The following is a 17,138-nucleotide window of genomic DNA, read 5'->3' on the forward strand; positions in this document are numbered from 1 at the left end:
TTCCTGCTGCGCCCCTCGGAGACAACAGAACTCTTCTTCCGCCTTCCCCTCCTCCCCACACCCTCCCAGCTGTGGGGCTTTTCTGGGATCCAGAGCCATTTCCCTCTAGAGAAACCAGAGTCATCCTTTCCCCTGAGCCAGAGGACGGAGCTGGTATCTCTCTCTGGGGACGTGACCTGTTCTCCCTCTGGTCCTTTATCCCAGTTTTCTGAACACCAGGCCCTCTATCCTACCTGCCCAGGGGCTGAGGGGTCCCAGGGTCCCAGGGAAGAGGGCTCTAGTTGAGGGGGGGGGCACATCAGGAACTGTGGGAGAATGGGGAGGGGATGGGAGGAGAAGCCCCCTCTTCGGGCAGGAAAGGCAGCTTCTTCCCAGGGATGTCTCTGAGAATCACACAGACTAGATTGCCACAGGATAAAGATATCCTCATAGAAGGAAAAATATAGCACCCCTGGCCACCTCCAAGCGCACAAGACTTATACAGAGTATGCAACTCATTCTCCTGTCTCTAAGAGAATGCATATTTCTTACACATGTGTGTTCAGGGTGAGCATCCTTATTGATTTTTGTCTTTTTAATAGAGCATACATGGTTTCTACTGTGACTTCATGGCCTTTATCTGGATTTTTAAGGATAGTGAATAACCTACCCTCCATCTTCCAGACTGAGAACAGACCTCACCCATTCCCATCTTTGACCCTAGAAACACTTTCTTATCCTTATGCAGAAAGAAAAGGGAGTTGGGGATGGGGCTCGAATGGGTTCCCAACTGGGAGGGACCTTAGACATCTAAAGGGAGGCACCAGAAAAGGAAGGTAACTTGCTCAGGGGCACACGGCAACTCCTACCCGAGTAGTCCTTACCACTATCACCATTAGTCTCCAGCATGTTACCTACGGAAACTTACCTGGCAGACATCATCCTACATTAATCTTCAATTTTCTCACTAAATCTCTATAATAACACTATGGGAAAGCTTTCTATATCTCCATGTTTCAGATAAAGAATCCAAAGCCCACAGGAAGAAAAGTCACTTGTCTGAACTGCCCAGCTGGCTGGAGGCAGAAGCACAGCTAGAACCCAGTTTCTGGATTCCCATCCCAGGAGACTTCTTTCCTCTTAGAAATTCTTTCCTCTCCCCCTGCCTCACCTGGCCTTGCTTGGGCCTGAGATAAGGAGCTCCTTGAGCAGAGTTTTTCCTCCCCAGGCCCAGTACTGGATACCACTGATCACAATCACGCATCCTTTCCTGCGCTGGACCAAGGCCCAGATGAGCAGCTGGGGACACAAGGCTGAATGCAGCCGCAGCAGGAGGCTGCAGGCGGCAGAGTTCATTCAGAAGAAAGCCCAAATCGGAGCTGCTGCGGGCTCAGGGAACCTGACAGGGGGCTCCACCAACAAAGGCATGCGCTCCAGCAAGCCCACCCCCCCACCCCCGTCCCCACCTCCGACCAGTGTCTGTCACCAACTTCAAGAGGGGTGTGTGGAACCCCAGATCCCTGGGCCACAGCATCCTTGGAAAGACTGATCCAACCTCTCCCTGTATTGTAAATGAGCAAACAGGCGCAGGCGGGAAAGGCTCCCTGGGAGAGGCAGAAGCAGAAGCAGGACTAGAACTCCCGGTCTGCCTGCTGCCAGGTCAAGCTCTCTCCCCTCCTCTTTGACTGCAGAAGTGTGCTTTCTCTGACTGGCAGCCGGGACCTTCCTCGGAGAGCTGCCTAATGGAGGACCAGGGGGCCTCCCACCACACGCCTCCCTGTCTCGGGTTCCTGTCTTTGGGCTTGTTTAGCCATCAGCAGCATGGGACAGTTTAGGTGGAAGTCCAAGATGCCCAGTCCCTGAAGGCTGTGTGCCCTTGGCTCTTGTCTGCCAAATTCACGGTACTCCCAGGAGTTAGAGGTCAGCAAATAGGGACCCTTGAGATGATTACTGTGTGTGTGAGAGAGACAGAGAGGCAGTTCACTGCCTGGGGTGGGGATCCCCTCAGAACCCCCAAGCTCCCACATTTCAACTCGATGGGCCCTTCTGAACCCCAATACCTTCTCCCCTTACAGAGCCCATCTCCCACCCCACCCCCCGCCCCAGCGCCTTAAGGCTGAGCCTGAGGGAAGGAGGGCAGGAAGAGGAAAGAAGCCACGTTTCTTTCCGGGGGTGGCGAGTGGACAGGAGAGAAGACACGGGTAGTTGCAAGCCACAGGGAGAGACTCGAGGGACTGAGAAATAGACCTAGAGAAAGACCTCCCTCCTCCGGAGCGATCCCCCTGTGCGGCCCCCGACCAGTTGAGGGTCAGGTTCCTCCCTGGGGGAAATCTCTGGCCTGATTTCCTGGGGGACAGGCACGACAGCACCCCTGAATTTCCGAGTCTGGCTCAAAATCCGGGTCTGGCCCGGCCCCCCCACACGCCCGCCCCAATGGGCGTCTGGTCTCTGGCCCTTCGAACACGCCCCTGTGCGCCCCCCAGCGGAGGGCCAGAGGCAGAGCCACTGAGGTCCTAAAGGGGGCGCAGGAAAGGGCGCCGCCACTTCGTGCCCCATCTGGCCCTGGAACCCCGGGCTGGGGGCTGCAGGACGGCTAGGAGAACTGGGGCAGGGGCAGAATCGGTGTCTATTGAGCTCATATTCGGGGATCGGATGGCCCCGACTCCTCGGCGAGTTCCCTTCCCCCGGAAGGCCGAGGCCAGTGTATCCACACGGACGGAGCCCCCAGGAGGAGCGCGGACTGGCGCAAGCTCTCGGGGTTCCAGGGAAGTGTCGAGGGATCGGGTCACCGAATCTCAGAGCCCGAAGTACGTGTATCTCAAGGGGACCCAGCGCCGAGCCGCCCTCCCCCATTTCTGCCCAGTGATGCGTATAGTCCAGTTCTTCTGGAGGCCCCAGGTGCACCGCGAAGAGGCGTAAGGAGTGGTGGAAGGCGAAGCCCAGACCCTTCATCTTACCGCATTGTTGAGGAAATCCGACTCGTTCAGATCCCCCAAGTCCAGGAAGCTGGATCCGGGAAACAGCCTGTCGGCCGGGAAGGGCTCCAAGACGGCGTCCATCGCGGCCGGCTCCGGAGACCCCCCTACGGCTGGGCTTCCCCTCACTCCAGGGCGGCGGCGCGCCCGGCCCAGAGCTCCGGCCCGAGCGCTGGCAAGCGGGCGGTGTGGGGGGCGGGCAGGTCCCGGGAGAAGCCCCGGGGGAGGGGCGGGCAGAGGCGGCGCGGCCCCGGGTCGGGGGCGCGGGGTGCGCGAGGCCTTAGGGCAGAGGCGCAGAGCAGGCTGCGCTCTGGGGCCCCGGGCGCACCGCGGGCATCTAGCCGACTCCTCCTCCGCCGGCTCCTCCCGGGGCACAGCTGGCTTCCATGGGGAGCCCGGGAGTGGGGCTGAGGGCTTGAGGAGCCCCCCCGGACAGGGTGGGAGCCGGGGGAGGGGGAGCTGAGCGCTCCCCCCCGAGACTGGGTGGCTGCCGGGCGCTCCGCTCTCTCTGCGTCTCCCTCTGCACGGCTTCTGTCACTTTCCCTCTCTGCGAAGCCGGGAACCCCGGGCTGGTTAGCCCAGCTGGCCGAGGCGCCACGCCTCCCATATCAATATTCACGATAATTTCATATTAATGAGGAGGGGCGTGGCCTATGAATCGTTTCCCTACTCCTTTAAAGAGACAGCTGCGAGCTAGTCTTGCAAATCTCTGTTGCTCAAGGTAGGGGCTTGAAGCAAACATTTCGTAGCTCCAGTAACCGTGTTCTTTGAACCTCAGCTTCTTAAGGCTTTGCCAACCACATTCCCATAAGTTCACGAGGGAGCTGAGTTATTTCTATTCCCCTAGGCTTATGCAGGAGTCTGAACCAAGTCCACAGTCAGGGAATTCCATCTCATGAGCTCCTCCACAAATCTCCTTGGGGGGATTTTCAGGTCTCCTCCTCCAAGAAGCCTTCCCTGACCCCAGACTGAAGCAGTTACCATTGCTATACATTCACAGGATATGGTGTGCTGACCTCCTTGATTGTCATTGTCTGCTCCTCTATCTCTGACCCTTCTGGACTCTGAGATCCCTAGGGCAAAGACTGTATCCGGCTTTCCTGAGTGTGAAAGTAATGGGGGGGGGGGGGAAGGCAGGAGAGATGAGGTAAGGACCCCTCTTCTCAAGGACCCCTAATGGTTCTGAAGAGCTAGAAGTTGGAGAAGAGTGGCCATGTGGTCTGTGTGAGCCAAGATGTGGGCTGGCTGCAAGCTCCGTGGTCACAGACACTCCCAGGCCCCCTGGATCCATTACCTGAGTGACTCGGTCCAGAGTACAGCTTAATCTCTTGAAAGGGCTGATAAACAATCACCAGGCACCTGAGCAAATGGATATGGCCAGAAAGTCACTCCCTCAGAGGGCTGGGCTCATGGTTCCTGCCCAGAAGTCATTAATAGGATTAAGTGTGTCCTCCTTGTTTGGAGCTTTTAATTAGCTCAGGAACCAAAAGGCCTTTAAGAAGCGGAGATGTCATTGCAGTTAAGCCAGGGATGTCACCCAGATTGCTCTCTCAGTGCCAAGCTGGGGAAAGGGCACACCTAACCTGAGGCAGCAGTTGTTTGCTTGCCTGGGGTAGGCTGGCAGCACGTGGCTTTCTGCCCATCTCCTGATCCAGTTGACATAGTTCTGGAGAATGAAGTTCTGACCCTCCAGATTGTCATATGACTATTAGCTCCTGGACCTCCTGGAGAGTTTTCTCCTAAGAAGCTGGGAACACAGTCCATGCTCTGGGGACCGGTTCACCAGCAATTCAACTCTGAGAAGCTCTGCTATGTGTTAAGTCGCTTCTATTGTGTTTGACTCTTTGCGACCCTGCAGACTGTAGGCTTCTCTGTCCACGGGGTTCTCCAGGCAAGAGCACTGGACTCAGTTGCCATGCCCTCCTCCTGGGGGTCTTCCTGACCCAGAGATCGAACGCACATCTCCTACATTGCAGGCAGATTCTTGACCACTGAGCCACCGGGGAAGCCCTCTGAAAGTTAGGTTGGGCCAGAAAGAAATCAGTTCACTCTCTAAACAGTGGCAGGTAGAGTGAGGGTGCGGAGACTGTGGGTGTTTTCCCCAGGTGTGTCATATCTGGCCAACTGGGGAGCAGTCAGACCCTGAGAATTTGACTGACCCTTCGTGAGGGTGTGGGGGAGTGTGTGTGTGATCTCTGGCTAGGCAGACAAGCCAGTCCATGGTGGGCGATTTTTCGACTACAGGTGTCTGGAGTCCTGGCTCCTGAGCAGGAGTCTCAGCAGGCTCCCAGGGGGAACAAAAGTGCCCCTCTGCCTGAGGTTGGCTGGAAATTGTGCCTGTGTTCCTCCTAGCCTGCTCTGTAATTAGAGACACAGGCACCACTTAAGTGATTGGGGAAGATTATAGAGTTTTAGATAAATAAGATTAGAGTGTCCTCTCTTTCCTGATTCTTACCCAGGTGAACACCCCAGGAAACCATTGAAAATAATCCTGGGGAGACACTCTGGTTCTGGCACCTCCTGTGGAGTCTGAGAGGTGGGAGCGCCCAAGAGAATTTCTGGGGGGAGGCAATCGGGGGAGTAGAGAAGAGAGGGAAGAGGAATGGGCAGTGCAGAGCCTAGCATGTCCCCAGCCAAGGTGAGGATGGTAGGGGGTTTCTGCACACGTCCTACAGGTGTTATTGAGCGTCTGTGAACAGTCCCTAGACCTGGCCCTGGGGTACAGCGGTGATTCAGAATTTATATTCTAGAGTGAATGAGGAAGGAATGGGCAAAAAAAAAAAGTTAATTTCAGATAGTGATAGGACTATGAAGGAAATAGTGTGGTATGATGGAGTGGGTAAGGAAGGCTTCTCTGAAGAGGTGATGTGTGAGCTGAGAACTGAAGTTATTTCTGGGGCATAATGGAGGGAAAAGCATTCCAGATAGAGGGGTCAGCAAGTAGAAGAGAAAGCAAGAGAAGGACTGGGAGGGGCAGGCAGTGACGTGGGAGAGAGAAGACGAATGTGAAATCCCAAGGCCATATGCACATATACACTGACACTGTTCAAGTGGTAAAAAGGACTATGCCTGTTCAGATTCAAGGGCCCACCTGAAGCCTTCTATAGCAGCCATCCCTGCTGTGTCCATTTCTCGCTCTCCTTCCCCCACACACACACTTCAGGGCATGCAGGATCTTAGTTCCTCAACCAGGGATTGAACCTGCACCCCTGCAGTGGAAGCACGGATTCTTAAGCACTAGACCACCAGTGAAGCCCCCGTTATCCATATCTCTAAAGATTTTCCAGAAAGGGAGACTAGACAGCTCACTGGGTCTGCAGCTGGGCTCTGACCCAGCAGGGAGGGTCTGCTTCCTCCAGGCCTGTCCTGAGGCCAGGCCCGATCCCACAACCCAGATGCCTCAGGCCCCTTCTGTACATCTGAAGGGGTGGGGGAAGGAGGCCCAGATTGGTGTTTCAAACGTCCCCAAATGCTCCAGGTCAGGAGAAGCTTGCAGACCGTAACCCCTCCAGTTGTGGCCTCAGCAACATCCGGTTGGTGTTGTCTGCAGCAGCTCCAGCTGTGAAGCGGAATGCATAAAGATGCCCCAACCCACTCAGTGACGCACAGGAGAGAAGGTTCAGAGATAAGCTTCCTGCCTGTCCCAGACACTGGAGGTCAGGTGGAGAGAGAGGTATCTGCCAAGCTGAGCTGTGAGCAGGAAAGGTGTGTGTGCGTGTGCATGTGTGTGTGTACGCACGAGTGTGTGAGGGTAGGGGGCCTGGCTGGGGACTGCCGCACTTTGACACCCTTAGAGAGTCACTGCCCTTCTCTGGGTCTCAGTTTTCACATCTGTCAAATGGGAGAGGTATTCATGATGCCTAGGGTCCTGTCTTCTCCAAGCACTTTCAGATGTGTCCTTAGCAGGCCAGGAATGGTAGAGAGTAGGGAGAGATGGGGTGAAGGGCCTGCCTCCTTAGGAGGCCCAGGGCTCTGATTTTCCAGGCTTTGGCCCTGGAGCCTCGAGGAGGGTGCAAGGCTGGGTGTTTACATTTGGCAGGCAGGCCCTGGGTGGTGGTGAGAAGGTTGCCCAAAGTAAACCTGCCTTGTTTGCCTGGATTGTAAAGGGAAAAACGCTTTGGCACCCTGTACCAGGAACTTCTGAGAAATGAAGGCATATTCATCCTGGAGATTAGGCTGACTTCCGGGCCGCAGACGAGGCCCTTTGTTCTCTTGTGGCTCCCTCACAGGGGCCACATGGCTGTCCCCCCTGTACGTCCCGCTGGGGCAGAAGGAGTCCCTGGGGCAGTACCTTGCCAGGCGGCTGGGGGCGCACCTCAGACCCCCAGCTCTCCAAGGTCTTGGCCTGTGGTTCCTTCCTTCCCCACTCCTCTGGGAACCGTAAAATACCTGACTGGTGTTGAGAATTTGCTTGTGCCAGGCACTAAATACTTTGACTTGTATTATCTCGTTTAATTCTGGGAACACGCTGGGGAGATAAATATCATACTCACTGATTCTGAGAAGCACATTTAAACATCTCTGAAATCAGAAAGTGTCTTACAATCAGGAGCATGTTATGCTTGAATAGACAGTGGTTTTTTTTCCTTCTTAATGTATGGTACCAAGCAAATGCGAAGCGTCTGATTGATAACATCTTAGATTCGATGAAACAGGATATTATCATCATCCTCCGTCTGCACATGAGAAAACGGAGGCTCAGAGAGTTCACTGGACTTAACCAGTCCTTTATTTTGCAGGAAACCAAGCCCTCGAGGCCTCGGAGGCTTTCCTTAGGTCAGCCAGCTTCAATGAGACAGAGATAGGGCTGAAATCCGGGCCTCCGGGCTCCTCACCCGGGGCCCTTTCCACTCACCCCAGATGAACTGGGTTTGCTCGCTAGGGAGAGGCAGGCGCGGAGGGGAGGGCCTTCCTCAGCGGCCAGTGAGTCACCGGCCACCCTACCTTGGAGAAGGGCCTTAAAGATAGAATTTTTTTCCCCCTTTCCAAATTCTCTGAAGACTGAAGTTCCTTAAGGACTAAGAAAACACTTGTCTCCCTTCCAGCTCCTTTTCCTGGTAATTATTTTAGCTCGTCTTTCCCTGAATTTCTGCCCCGCAGTCCCATCCCAGGACGGCAGGCAGGCCCGCCCCTTCTTGGCCCAGCGTCCGCCCCGCGGCCTGGGGAACAGCTCCACCCACTTCCTGCTCTGCTCTGCGTCCTGCTCTATCTCCCCCTTCTTTCCTCTACCTCGAATCACCTGCACCAGCTGGGCTTCTAGATGCCTCTGTCACCCAGGCTGCTGGCTCCAACCCCCAGGACGTACACTCAGGCATTTCGTCCTGCATCCTGCTCGCTCTCCCAAGTGTAAAGTCAAGGGAGAAAAGTCGAGAAGGCTAGTCTTTGGCCTCAGGAAGCCATCATGTCGTCGGGGATGCTCCCTTACTCTTGCTCCCCACTCTGGTTTCACTGGGGGCTGGCAGAACTGGGACTGCGGGTCTCAGAGGAAGGGCAGAGGCCTGGAAAGCCAGAGGCTTGACTTTGCCGATGACCTACTGCCCTTGCCAAGCACCCCTGCTCTGCCCCGTACAGAGCCTCGGTGTCCCCAGCCTCCAAGGCTGGTGAGGCTGAATGACTCGTCACCAGGACGCAGAGAGGCAGGCTGGGAGTTGAAACCAAAGGCTTTGTGAAAATGCCACCCGTCACGGTTCAGTTCAGCGGGGACTGATCGCCAGCCAGGTTAAGCCAGGGCCTCAGATTCTTCCCAGTCAGAGGAGGGTTTTGGACGGAATAGTCTCTCAAATTCCACCCTACCGGCTCTGAACCGCTCTGATTCTGTCTCCTTCTGCCCAGAAAGCAAATATGGGCCTTTGGAGTGAGGAGCCCGTGTGTTTTCCGGGCATCGATTTGGCGAGAGGCTGAGTGTGCTGCCCACGGTGGTGTGACCGCTGCTGGGCAGGCGACCCCGCATCTGGAGGTGTGGACCTGCACGTGGGGCCTGCCATCCTTGTGCATGTACGATCCTCGGAGGATCGTTCACACGGAGGAGCGGGCCGACCCCTCTGTGCACGTCCATGCCAGCGCGTGCGGCTGCAAATCTGGTTTCCATCTTCTTCCAATAGGCAGCTGGGCTGGGGGGGGGGGCGGTGGGGCGGGGACGGGGAGACTGAGTGGAATATTAATTGTGCTTTTGCACGTGGCTGAGCTCCATGAATGTGGTGGTCGGAGGGAGCAGCCTGAAGCTATGTGGGGAATGAGGGAGAAGCCACACGAGAGGGCTTCCCTGGGGTTTACAGGCACACTGGAGAGTGAGCAGAGCCCTGACACCCTACAGGGCGGGTGGCTTGGCAGGGAGAGCGGTTCTGGGATCCAGGATCTGGGGACAGTGGGGAAGATACTAGTGAGGTTTAGGGCGATTCCGCTGTTTGCCTAGTCCAGAGTCTGGAGCATAGTAGGTGTTCAATAAATATTGGCTGAATGATTAAATGGGGCTTCCCAGGTGGCACGAGAGGTAAAGAACCTGCCTGCCAGTGCAGGAGACATAAGATACGTGGGTTCGGAAGATCCCTGGGTCAGGAAGATCCCCCTGGAGAAGGAAATGGCTACCCACTCCAATATTCTTGCCTGGAGAATCCCATGGACAGAGGAGCCTGGAGCGCTACAGGTCGCAAGGAGTCGGACACCACTGAAACGATTCGACATGGCCCGAATGATTAAGTAGCTGACTGCTTATGTGCATTAGAGATCTCACAGGTACTCATACATGAGAGAAGATGGAGAACCAAGGAGGAGGAAGGAAAGCAGGCACGTTTGAAGCACCTGCCAAGTGCTGGCCCCTCCGAGGGTCACCATCAGGCTTTTTATTTCATTTCAAGCACACGAAGGCGTAAGAGATAGTGTCATCCTCATCGCGCACAAACTCTCCCCTCTGCAACTGGCCATTTTCGGGGATACAAGTGAGAATATTTTTCTTTGAGTTTGGGGCCCAGAAAAACTGGCTGCTTCTGAGAGGTGGTTCTGTTTGTAACCAAATGAACACTCTGGTTCTGTAACACTGCGTGTCCGTTTCCACTAGGGGTGTCAGGAAACTCAGAGAGGAATTTGCTGAGGCCAGCCTCTTGCAGCAGGCTCTCATGGGGATGCACTTCACGAGCTAACTGCATCCCTGGCTTCCTCTTAGCTTTTGAATCCCCCTTTCTCCATATCTTTCCTCCCCTCTATTAAAAGCCAGTTAATTACATTGTCAGGTTTCTCAAGTAACTTTAATACACCTTGAAGAGAGATAAGGTGTAAATACAAAGATATTTTTACTTTTATAGATGAAGAAGATGAGGTTCAGAGAGGTTACATTCTTTGTCCAAGGTCACACAGCTATGAAGTTGTGTGAGAGAGAGTTGGGAGTTTGATCTTGGATCTGTTAGACTTAATCTTGTAACTGAGTCAGACTCTAGGACTTGACAAGTTTTACAGCAATCAGGGGGCTTTCAGGGAGTTGGGAGGAGCCTGAAGTCTTTGCAGATTCAGCCTTTAACTCTCACCAGCCCTGATCCAGTCTCCACTTCTTCAAGAGCAGGTTCAGGTAGGGGTTCCCATCCCAGGTCAAAGAGGGAGCTCGGGATCCTGGGCATCCCCTCTCTTCAAGGATGTCATAGCCAAGCAGAACAAACAGAAAACCGGCAGAGCTGGCCATCGCAATCACCAGTAAAAGCAAATACATGTTCCAGTTGCTCCAAGGAATGTTTCTGGAGCCTCCAGAGCTGAAGAGTGGACCAATTCCCCGGAGAAAAGGAAAGGATGGAGGCCCAGGGGAGCCACATTTTTTCTCAATTCTATGACAAGCAAGCAACAAGCGTCCCAAGGATCAGGGTAAGGAGCTCCAAGGCTGTGTATTCTGCATCTGGATCCTGATCCCTCGATAGAGCCCTTCAGACCTGCCCACCCGGGATGTTTCTCCTGCGGGCAGCCCCTGGATGAAGACTTTGGGATTCCCCGGGGAGGCCTTATAATTGCCTATTCCAGAGAATCCATTCCTTACAGGGGCAGTACCACACATGTGCTCCACAAACCTGGGGACCCTGGGGAGGGCACAGAGGATGAGCCAAATCTAGGGGGGAGGGATGCTGTTATTCTGAAAGCCGCAGTGGAGAATGTGTGTTGGACAACCCAGGGGACACTGTCACACTGATAGCGACATGGAGACCATGGGTAAAGATGCCTTTGCTCAGGGCTTTCTAGATAAGCCAGGAGGTCTCCACGTGAGACACCTTCAGACTTCAGCATGCTTGGCCTGGAGGAGAAATAATCATAGAAATAATGATTTTCACAAACTGCCATTTCTTGTGGGCCCATTGCCCCTCCATGCTCTGCCAGTTTGCAGCACGTATCTCAATCTTCTGAATCTATAAAGAACTCCTATAAATCAATAAGACAAAGACCAACAATCCAATAAAAATATTGACAAAGAATATGAACAGTGAGTCTGGTGCATTTATACATGACCATTTATCATGTCCCAGGGTCTCTGCTAAGCACATCCTCTGTGTTTTCTCGCTTAAGCCTCCCCACAAACCTTGGAGAGAGATGCCATGATTACACTGTTTTCTTGAGGCTCAGAGAGGGGAAGACACTGGCCCAATGTCACACGGGGTCTTGGTCTGACTTCACAGTCTGTGTTGCTGACGTACAGAGGAAAGTCACCATTTATGGGGACCCGAGGCCTCAGGAAAACCTGGCAGAGACGGGGGAGGGACAGCGAGGAGCAGACAGCAGAGGTGAAATCCTCTCTACTCAACAACTTGGGGAGAACCCAGAACCCCCGACATCTAGGAAAAAGAGGTTTTTGGTTTTCGTTTTATTTTTTTAAATTTGCTGAATAGCTAATACATCACAAGTTTTAAAAAAAATAATGAAAAGTAATCCTCTCATCCCTGTATCCGATGTCCTAACCACTAAGTTCCCACCCTTCAACCAACATATGATTAATTTTATTACTTTCTTGGGCATCTTCTATGGGTGGTGTGTGTGTGTGTGTGTATTTATATACATCTTCTATCTCTCTCTTTTTTTAACTGAAAAGGAGCATACACTGTTCTATTTCTCCTCCCACCCCTGTGTTGGAAATCTTCCACATTAGTACATACAGAACTTCCTCATTTTTTTTTAATAGTTACATAGCCACCCATTGTGTGACTGTACCATAATTTATTTACCTGTCCCCAAATGATGAACACTTGGATTGTTTCCAGTTTTTTACTGTAACAAATAATGCTATAATGACAGCCTTGTTCAGGCACTGTATATCTTTGGTATAAAATCTTGGTAGTGGGATTGCTGGGTCAAAGAGAATGTGCATTTGTAATGTCTACGTGCATGCATTCTCCAGTCGTGTCCGACTCTCTGTGACCCTATGGACCCTAGCCCACCAGGCTCCTCCTTCCATGAGATTCTCCAGGAAAGAATACTGGAGTGGGTTGTCATGCCCTCCTCCAGGGGATCTTCCTGACCCAGGGGTTGAACCCACATCTCCTGCGACTTCTGTATTGCAGGTGGATTCTCTACCGCTGAGCCACCAGGAAGCTGGTAATGTTCACAGATATTGGTAAACATTTCATATCGATTTACACTGTCACCAGCAGTATATGACATTGTTGGTTTCTCCACAGCCTCACAAATGATGGACATTATCAAGCTTTTGTGTGGTTTCCAGTTTGCCTTTCTCTTATCATTAATGAGGTTGAGAGTCTCTTTAGATGTCCTCAAACAATTTACGCTTCCTTTTCTATAGATCCTGTTTATATTCTTTGACTTTTAAAAAAATTGGTGGCTGGTCTTGTCTTACTTATTTCTAGGAGCTCTTTATATGTTAGGGAGATTTTGATATGATTTGCAGGGACAGTGGGGCCACAGTTGGCATCCCCTTTGGGAAAGGCTGTGGAGGTGGGTTCTTCCCCATGCCTCCACTCTTTCATCCAAGCCCAGCCATTGATTCAAGGAACCTTCACTGGGTGTCTTTTGAGTGCTAGGCTCAGTGCTGAGACACCTGAAACCAGGGGTGAATAGAGAAAGTTCCCAGGTTGCTGGAAGTGCGGTAGGGTACCACGTCTGTGATCAGATAGGTGGTGGTCCGGTGGGAGATGAACTGTATGTGGTTCAGGGATTCAGAATGAGTGCTTCAGGAGCCTGTGGCAGGAAGGAACAGGCACTGTCTATATCCCAGTAGACTCTAACATCTGCATTCGCCTGGGGCTGGTTCAGAGCTGCCAAGGCTCTGCCTGCCTCCCTTCTCCCTGCGGGTCCAGCCCTCAGACTGCGGAAATGCCCTTCTCCGGGAGGATGGCCCCCTCAGTCCCTGTTTACAGAATGTTCAGTCTTCTCTGAGCTTATTTTGTCCGACCCGCCCCCACATAGCCTCCTTCCCTGCCCTGTGGTGGTCCCCACTACCCTGCTGTGCATTTCTTTTTATTTATGCATATTTATTTTATTTCTGGTTGTGTTGGATCTTTGTGGTGAGCAGGTTTTCTCTAGCTGCAGAGAGTGGGGGCTACTCTTCGTTGCGGCGCACAGACTCTGGGGCACATGGGTTTAAGTAGCTGCAGCACGCAGGCTCAGTAGTGGTGATGCAAGGGCTTAGCTGTTCATAGTGTGTGAGATCTTCCTGGTCCAGGGATCGAACCCATGTCCCCCGAATTGCAGGCGGATTCTTACCCACTGCACCCTGCTGTGCATTTCTTGCCGCCGCCTGTTTCTAGAGCCTCCGATGCTCAGAGGATTGTAATCTCTTTGATGGCAAGATGGGAGACTTTCCTCTGGGCCCCCTCCGCTTGGTGCTTCATTTCTGGTGATGCTGGGTGGAGGCTTGTTGGATGTTAGCACAACTGGAAACCAGGGCTCACCTGAATTGAGGCCTGCGTGTCAGGGAGGTGAGGCTGGTCCATTAGACACAGGAAAGGATGGTATGCCATGCCCCAGCATCGGGGCCCAGCCAAGAAAGGGTTAAACTCGCCAGAGTTTTGTCTATGAAATGGCACCAGAAAAAAAAAAAAAAAGTGCAGACTAGCAATTGAGCCCTGTCTCATCCTGGTTCAAATGACATTGTCTGAGCTTCCCCAGCCTCGCCTCCTGCACTAATTACAGACCTTCCCTGGGGAGGAAGACCAAGGCCAGGAGGTCCTCATTACAGGCTCGCTCGCTGGAGGGAGCAAACCCCAATGACCGAGCCCAATGACCAAACAAACTCTCTCGGAGAGAGGCCTAGGGTTTCCTCTAATGTACGTCCCTGCAGCTGCCCGGCTGGGAAAGGGTTAAGAAGTCTCTGGCAGGGGCGGGAGGGACAGGCCCTGGTGCAATGATGGGGGCAGGGGCAGGCCGGGCCAAGGTACCCCCTCCCTGGCTCCACTTGCCCGGCCAGAGCCCTTCCTGCCTCTTGCCCCCCAAGATGGCAGCTGCCAGGGCCGCGTCGGGGCCTCCTTGCTGTGGTCGCCTGCCGGCTGCCTCTCCCTGTGGCCTGTGGAGACCTCGCCTTCTTTAATCTTCCATTTATCTTGAGGACTCGCCCCTCTGAGATTAGCTTTGATGTGGGGCCTCTTCCAGGGGAGGAATCGAGGGTTTCTGAGGCCTGGTCTGGATTCCGCCCACTGCCCCCAGCCCAGGCGGGGCCCAGAGATCTCCCAACCGTCAGGGCCAGACCCCCAGGCTGACCTGAGCAGACAGGGCAAGAGCTTTGGACCTTGACCTTGAGGCCGATGGAGGGGCTGCCTGGGCCCCAAAGTGGAGGAGAGGGCTCGGAAGTAAGAGCTTGGTTAACACACTGTGTAAGTTTATTTTTACACCAGTCTCCTCCATGAGACTGCGCACATTAAAATAAGAAGAAGAACAGGATTCTTGCATGCCAACTGCACGCCTGGCACAAGGCTGAGCATCTCCTAACACCACTAAATCCTTACAACGATGCGCTGTGGGCATCATTTCAAAGGGGTGGAAACTGAGGGCTACTCACGCTCATACAAATTGATCGGGTTCCTACTCTGTGCCCTGTTCTAGGCACTGAGAAAGTGGCCCTGAACAAGGTGGGCACCATTCTAACTGACTGCACTAGTCGGGGAGACAGATCATTAACAAATGATCAAATACATATCGTATCATGTTATATAGCATCAGGATACAGCCTTGAAGGAAAGAATTGTCTGGAGTGACAGGGCGATCGTTCTGGACTCAGTAGTGTCCTCCTCTGTGTAGAGACAGACACCTGAGTGGAGGGAAGGAATTAGCCATGTGACTAAGGAAGAGAAGGGCAAAGGTCAGAGGTTGGAGGTACTTGTTTTGTTCCAGCACAGTCAGGAGACCCATAGGACGAAAGCTGGACAGTGATAGGAAGTGTGCTGGGTAAGGGAGCAGGAACTTGGTCTTATGGGGTCTGCTGAGGAGTTTGAAGCTTATTGAGTGTGATGGGAGCGACTGGACGGGTTGAGCACGAGCCGGACTCAGAATGTAGGTGGCAGGGGCTGGCAGCCGGCTCCACTCGCGTGACTAGACATGGAGATTTAGACACAGATTCTGTCTGACTTGAGGATGCCCGCGATGCTGCTGTCTCCCACACAGGGCAGGGCCTGTGTGCCACTTGCCTCAGTGTCCCGGGGCCCAGCAGAGGGCCTGGCGAAGCTTGGGAATCAGTTCTGGCACTTCTACTGGCCAGGCAGCGGGGCTGGGCAAGTCACTGAGGTCTCTCTGAGTCTCAGCTTGTCCATCTGGAAACAGAGGAGGAGATCACCCCTGTCTTGTCTGCAGGACCCCTCCTGGTGGGCGCCCGATGAGACCTGGTGTCCAGACGGGTTTTGTGCCTGGCAAGTGTCAGGAAGTGTTTTGCCATCTGATTTCATCTGTCCTCACTCCCAGGACAGCTCTGACGTCACTGCTTCGGGGCACAAATGTGCCCTCTTGGCTGTGCCCCATGGGGTAAGTGCCACCTGTCTTAGGTATGTGTGAGCGGCATGCATGTCTGTTTACTAGTGGTGACAGGGGAACCTAGACGGCTGCTGCCTTGGCTGGATGGTCTATGAGAACTTGACCTCCAGACTTTGGGGAGAGCGCGTGGAAGACCCGGAAACAGGGGCTTCCCTCCTCCCATTCATACTGGGGCCCCTGAGATTCCCATAGCTCCTTCTGTAGCCTCAGGCCCAGCTCACAGTGAGAGGTGTGGGGACTGTCTGTACACCTGTCTTTCTGTCCCACCTGCCTGTGGGCTCCTGGGGGTCAGCTGAGACTACACCTTGTTCTTTGTACCCCAGGAAGCGATACAATGTCCGGTGTGTGATGGATGCTTCATAGTGATGGATGGATGAATGAATTGTCCATAGTCCCTGCCATCAGAAGGCTCTGGACTCACACGGCTTCTGGACTCTCCTTTAGCCAAGTCACTGCCTCAGTTTTCTCTTCTATAAACAGGGTTTTTGTCTTCATTCATTCATTCAGTCAGCTCTTGTGACTGCTATGGTACCGTGGTATATTCTAGGGATACAGGCATTCATCAGAATCAGTAATGCTGGAGCTTCCCTGGTGGTCCAGTGGTTAAGAACCCGCCTTCCAATGCAGGGTACGTGGGTTTGATCCCCAGTTGGGGAACTAAGATCCTACATACGGTGGGTCAACTAAGCCCACGCACCACAGATGGAAAAACCTGTGTGCCACCGTGAAGAGCCCGCCTGCTGGCGACAAAGAACCAGCGCAGCAAAGAGAGAAAAAGAAAAGGTTAAAAAAAAAAATCAGTGCTGCCCTCAAGAAGTTGAAAGGTGTCACCGACAGGAGTTGCAGCAATTACAACGTAAAGTGATAAAATGTCTTTATGAGGAGAACCAAAGTGGCTCAGAAGAGGGAGTGGTCTGCCCTACGTTTGAAGGGAGGACAGGAACATCTCCCAGTACAAGGGGTTCTTGATGTGAGTCTTGAAACATGAGCAGGTGTTTGCTAGATGAAGAAAAAGGACAAAAGCATTCTGGCCTCAAGGAAGAGCATGGCAAAACCCTGGAGGTACAGCAGAGCCTGGCACCGCTGGGGCACTGCTAACAGTTGGGTATGGCTGAAGTTTTCCGAAGCAGTGAGAGCGTGTGAGGGGCAGGACTGGAGAGGGTAGTCCAAGTGCTCAGGACATCTTGGTCCCTTAAGGGACGCTATGAGCCATCCTGAAGGAAAACGGGAGCTCCTGGCAGATTT

The 17,138-nt window shown here is 53.4% G+C and overlaps 1 protein-coding gene across 1 annotated transcript in view; it reads right to left on the minus strand.

Moving 5' to 3' along the window:
• CREB3L1 (cAMP responsive element binding protein 3 like 1) overlaps nt 1-3,522 on the minus strand; it is a 36,393-nt gene extending 32,871 nt beyond the window's left edge. Inside the window, exon 1 of the mRNA XM_065944047.1 lies at nt 2,937-3,522. Coding sequence (XP_065800119.1) covers nt 2,937-3,038 — 102 coding nt within the window. The 5' untranslated portion in view covers nt 3,039-3,522. The remainder of the gene's footprint in view (nt 1-2,936) is intronic.
• Nucleotides 3,523-17,138: the final 13,616 nt, after the last annotated feature.

The sequence above is a fragment of the Muntiacus reevesi genome, chromosome 9, assembly GCF_963930625.1.
Source record: "Muntiacus reevesi chromosome 9, mMunRee1.1, whole genome shotgun sequence".
In the NCBI taxonomy this organism is placed as follows: domain Eukaryota; kingdom Metazoa; phylum Chordata; class Mammalia; order Artiodactyla; family Cervidae; genus Muntiacus; species Muntiacus reevesi.